Raw genomic sequence first — 6,000 nt, forward strand, 5'->3', positions numbered from 1 at the left:
GGGATGAGATGGGTGGCAAGTAATTGCATTGAATATCTGCTGAGGGAAGGCAAGCAGTACAAAGGCATTCCCCGCACAGCTGAAAGTTTTAATCCGCTCCAACTGCTTCCGTAGTGCAGTCAGAGACTCTGAGGTGTTTTACATTACTCAAGTCTAACCTCATGTCGACTTCAGACATTCTTTAGAGCAGAACGTCCCTTGGATTATATTATTCATCACTGGAGACCCCCAGGGTTCTGTTCTAGGCCCACTCAAGTGGGAATACAGACTCCACACACACTACCAAGAGAAGCATTTCACATTGAGTCAGTTTTTTCACTGCTTTTCTTCTGAGGATAGTCATAGCAAAACGGTTGACTTGTTCATATTTGTCTTTGAATGGGAGATGTCCAGTACAATAGGAAATTGGATAGCAATTCTGGTTTTGTAGAAGGGGTGCTTTCAGAATCTCTGGCCGTGGATTGTGTGCTTTCAAAGAGCTTTAAGCTGCTGTATGGTGTTAGCAGAGCTGGTTATCTCCTCTACTGTAGCCACAAACAGAGCCGTGAGCATGTTACCATCATGTGGGAGTCAGAGGTGAATGCTTTGATGCCTCCGGCTGCTCCCACAATAGCTGTAGGAGCAGGAGTTGTGGGATACGATCTCAGAGGTGATTGAATGAGGCTCAATGAGTCATGCAGGGCGTCTGTGGGTGGTGGTTCAGCTACATGATCCACTCTGTGAAGCACAATGATGGCGTTTTCCATTCACATTCAGACACACTCGGCAGAGGAAAACACCATCTGGAAATCACACCTGTGACCTGATTCACACTGAGACACACAGATGCCACTAAAAGGGCCACCATACCTACCACTCCTCTCTGAATAAGCACCGTCGCTAACTTGCCACCCACACTCATGGTTAGTGCTCAGATCACCCTATGATATCCTTAGTCAAGGCTTCATGTGAGAAGTAGAGTCTCCCAGGATAACATAACCCCCATTTTTTTTTCAGTGTTCCAGTCAGTACTGATATACAGCTAATTTCAGCCTCAGCTCGCCCATGCTTGGTGTATATTCTATAGGCTATATAATGTTTGCTTGCACGTTATTTTACAGTTTATTACCACTGTACACTTACTATAGAGTTAGGGTTTGGTTTAAGATTAGTTGCATGTAATTGTGCATAATTTACTGCATACAGTCTTCTCTAGTTTTAGGTGACAGGTTGTTGGCTAGAAGAAGCTTTAGAGCAGGAGCATCAAACTCCTGGAGGGCCACAGCCTGCAGAGTTTAGCTCCAACCCTAATTAAACACACCTGATCCAGCTAATCAGGTCCTTCAGGCTTATTTGGAAACTAAATGGTTTGTGTGTTGGAGCAGGGTTGGAACTAAACTCTACAGGGCTGCGGCCCTTTAGGAACTGAGGGTGCTTTCACACCTGTAGATCGATTGCTTTGTTCCGAAACAGGGATTAAAATCATTACAATGTTGCTTTTTATTCTTGGTGCGATTCGCTTTCACACAGCAAAATTTCTAAACAGACCAAATATGTTAATACAAGTGGCACGCAAGTAAATTGTTCTCTCATTGGTCAAAGTTCCACGGTTCGTTTTCCGGGATTCCACAGCTGTCACGGCTGTCATCCGTCAGGATGGAACGACAACAGCTTCACCAGCTTATTGTTTTTTGTTTTTTATTTTTAGCTGTCATTATAATCATTTATCATTTTGAGTCCAGGATTCATCAGGAAAACATTTTTAAAATGCACCTACTACGAAGAAGAGCAATACGACGGCATTAGAAAATGAAAAAGTGCGCTTTGATTTTGAATGAAGACGTGCTCTCCCACAGACATTCACAGGTTCATTTTGAGGTATTAGCAAAACAACAAAGTGAATGCTTTTCGTGTAACCGTTGGGTCAGATTGCTTTCTCACTACAACCAAACTGCTCCAGAGTTCATTATCAATAGAGCCAAGACCACCTCGTTCAGGCGATCTCGGACCGATTTTTTTGGCGCGGATCCGAGCGCGATTGCCTTGTTTACAAATGCCCAAACGAACTGCGCTAAGGGGGGAAACGCACCATGTTCCAAAACAACGGGTCAGGTGTGAAAGCACCCTGAGTTTGACACCCCTGCTTTAGAGGGAACAATACCTAATTGAGACCCCTACTTTCCCACCCTGCATTCTAATGTTAAGATCTTTTTGTCGTGACTGATCAACACAAGGGGTAAAACACAGACAGTCTCCTCCAAGCTCACCCATGTCGAGAGAGCAACCCTCCAATCCATATACTCCCATAGGCCTGAGGATAAAAGACATTACCATGAAAGCGCAGATGTGGTGAGAAGAGACAAAAACATTGAGGCAAACTAGACACATGCTGACAATCCCTGCACAATGAAGTTGGATAATGGTGGGATGAGCTAGCTGGGCTCTCAGATAGACTTCCTCCAGGTTATGTGTGAAGGTTTGATTTACGCTCTTATCATTCTCAGTAATGGTATTTAATGACCCAAAGATGCTGAAGATGACACCACTTTGGATTTGTCTCAAAAGTTTGCCACCTTCACTTCCTGAAACTACAGAAAGGCAATGGATGGTGAGCTCAAAGAGCACATCTACATTACAAGCAGCTGGCTGTTACCACCATGACAGCCTGAAATATTGAAATCATGAAATGGCCATTCAGATTGAGGCTCTATATTTAATCGCGGGGGTACAGAAATGAACATATTATTGGGTCAGCTGTCAGGCCTGTCCTGATGGGAGACATCGGCCCATTACTGTGTCCATTATGGATGAACCTTTAATGTGCCAACACATTAGAGAGGACACGACTTCCAATTACAATGATTTTTCCCTCTGAGTCCCTGATGTGTAAATCTCTGGCCGTTTCAGAGCGTAACTGCCCTCTATCAGAGTCCTGTCAGGGTGATGTTGATGGATGGCATCTGGACTGTACCGCACACGTTCACACAGTCACTTTCCATCCGTGTGTTCTCATGCTCCAGTGATTGTGAGGATTTAATCTTTTTTAATGCAGGAAACCATAAACTCTGTCATCAGTTCCTCTGTTGTTTTCACAGTAATAAGGAATAATCTTTCTCTTTTGAGTTGCGATTGCGGGTGATGATCATTTGAATTTTTAATGGCATTTTGTTTCTGTTGAACCGCCTGTGATTGTCGCTGAGCACAGGTGCTTCTTTTGGCTTTCAGAAAGACACATAAAAGTAGAGAATAAAGGTATTGAATCCTTGTGTTTGCATGAGCACAGGCCCAGAGATGAGCTTTAACATGCAAAACGCAGTATGAATCTCCTGAGTCACTAACACAACGGTCACTTGTACAGTCATAGATATTTCACTCCTGTCACTGTTTTGCTCCATCTGCCTGATATTTATTTTCAATTCTCGTTTCTTCCACAGGAGCTGAAGGCGTCCCATCAGAACGGCTCCTGTGCTTCGGTGGCTTCCTATGCACTCGTGGGACGGTCCTGGAGGTTTTACGGTGATGGACTCAAGCTGCTGTCATTGGGACTCGCTCTGGCTGCCGTAATCGTGGCTCTTGTGATTGACAAGCTCTACTGATGCCGTAAATTCAACTTAACGTTTCCGACGAGGCCTTATAGAGTGAGAAGCGACCCGAGAACTTAAACCAGTGCTCGAATATAATGCCTTGTGTTTTAAGGTCAAATAAATGTAAATGAGGCTGGTGGTTTGGGGCATTTAGTTTTTAACTGCTAATTAAAGACTCCGTTTAAATTTTAAAGACTGAAACCTATTTTGCGTCCTAGTGACGCCATCCATTGTGACGTTTTAGAAAAGCTTTCTTTTTTTGTCAAGTACTTTTTTTTTGTTTGTAGAAATCGAAGCCTCTTTGCCCATGGAAGAGGACAGCTTGAATGCGTCTTTGGCTTTCTGTTAATTTTCTATCCCAGCAGTCATTCATTCTCAGGCCAGGTGTCTCACTGTTGGCTTTGGGCTAAGAGCAACAGACTCTTCCCGTCTTTGTTCCCAGCATAAAGCACGTCTAATAAATGAGACTCCACACTCTCAGCTCTGTCTCCTGGGTTGTATTTCTGGAATGTTTTCTCAGGGTTTTTGGCATGAGGAGGTCAGACGCTTTGTTTTGCACTCTTGTCAAGCTACAGTGTGTTTTTGACCTCAGTCAGAATGCTGTGTGTGTTATCATCTGTGTTCTTATATGCCAGATTAATTGAAAATATAATGTATAGTGTATATAGAAGCCATTTATACTTTGTGCTCAGATATTACGGGAATACAGTGCAGTACATGTAAACATTATGCCAAACCCTTGTAAGCAATCCTACATACTGCTATGTTCATTCATTTATCTTGTTGCCCTCAAACTGCAGTAATGCCTGCATGTCTTTATGGTCCAGTGTACAATGTATAGACGCATGCTGTTGGCATTTCCTCGCCACAGGAATAGTCTTGTTTTATGTTGTTTGTGTTCTTCAAACATTTTGTCAACAGAGGCTTTGTCAAAACATCTCAAATGAGCTCGTAGCTCTCCAGCGGTCGGGACCCATCTGCTCCACGCGGGTTCTGAAGCCTTAGCGGAGCTGACGCCAGTCCACTGGGATGTAGTCAACGCTCCTGGTGTGCCGCGCTCTCCCAACATCCCTGGAGGATCGTCTGCCTCCTCAGAGAACGTGAACAGCGCAGATGAGAAGAGATCGTGGTGACCTCCACGCCGTGGAAATGCCAGCATGTGTCTCTCTGAGCGTGGAGACGGAGATCAAAGGAAGAGCGCTGCTTTCCTCTGGGACTCTAGATTGTTTTGAGATGCTAGAAAAGAGCTCTTCTCCCATTTGTTCTTGTTTCTTGTAATTAAGTCAATAAGGAATGAAAATTCACTCCATTGTCTGTCTTGATGCATATTGTTTGCTGGGTGCACACTGTATAATTTTGGACATGCAAAGTGTCCTCTGATCCTTGGCCAAAATTAGTAGTTTTTGATGGCTAGTGTGATATGTTTGCAGCCACTGCGATAAAATTTGACCTCTGATGTAATTCTGCCAGTGTCAGAAGTTTCGAGTGTGGCTTCTATGATGAACGTCAAATCAAGAGCCATTGGGAGCACAGAACCTGCTGACGCAATTAGTCAACAACAACAAGCCACCATTCGCTCCACACTCATCGTCTTCATTTTTACCCCATTTTTCTTTTTAATAAGAGCCATGATTAAAATTAGCACTAGATATTGTTTTTGTTACAACTTCCTATTTTTATGTTGTTGTTGTTGTTATTGGTGTCTAGGGATGTAGAAAGGCAGCAAAAAGTATAAAGAAAAATTAAATGTTATTAGAATTAGGGAATTCGCTTGTTACTGATGAAATGAGAAATGTCAGCGCACTTCAGCAATTTTTTAGTAAAGAATAATGTCCACCAAAACACTCCAATGCTTTTAAATTTGAAGTGTCAACCAAAGCTTCAAAAACATAGTCAATGAAATGTACAAATTATATACAAACATACTGCTAAAAAGCTCAACAGTGTGAGACATAAGCAGAGCTGAAACAAAGAAATAAATGATTATACTACTAACTACTATACATACTAACTTCAACCAATCCAACACTAATCTAATAAAAAAAAAAAGAAAAGAATCAAAAACAAGCCTTCAGTGTAAAACGTTGACGAACTATGCTAAGTCATGTTTTCTTGCCAATGTCTGGTTTTAATGAATATTGACGGAGTATTGAGTGTCGTTTGCTCTGACTTTAATCCCAGACGGTGGCATGGCTTATTGCTGGATCATGTTTGTACAGTCTCAGTAAAAAACTCTCACTAGAGCATTAACCTTTCAAACACTACTAAAAGGTACTTGATAGGTACTAATATTTACACTTGAGGTACTAGTATGTACTTTTAAAGTACCTTTAACATACTCCTATGTACCATTTTGTGGTAAATAAGGTACAAAGATGTACGCTTTTGCTGTTTTACCCCAGTGGCAGCTTGTTCCCTTGTTCTCTGAGCGTGTCCA

The 6,000-nt window shown here is 42.4% G+C and overlaps 1 protein-coding gene across 2 annotated transcripts in view; it reads left to right on the plus strand.

The window, feature by feature from the left end:
* The window catches only part of LOC306887292 (threonylcarbamoyladenosine tRNA methylthiotransferase-like), a 266,928-nt gene extending 261,330 nt beyond the window's left edge, over positions 1–5,598 (plus strand). For both annotated transcript variants that reach the window (XM_079444918.1, XM_079444919.1), the window contains exon 15: positions 3,414–5,598. In XM_079444918.1, coding sequence (XP_079301044.1) covers positions 3,414–3,575 — 162 coding nt within the window. In that variant the 3' untranslated portion in view covers positions 3,576–5,598. The remainder of the gene's footprint in view (positions 1–3,413) is intronic.
* The last annotated feature ends 402 nt before the right edge of the window (positions 5,599–6,000 follow it).

The sequence above is a fragment of the Barbus barbus genome (assembly GCF_936440315.1).
Source record: "Barbus barbus genome assembly, chromosome: 21".
NCBI lineage: Eukaryota > Metazoa > Chordata > Actinopteri > Cypriniformes > Cyprinidae > Barbus > Barbus barbus.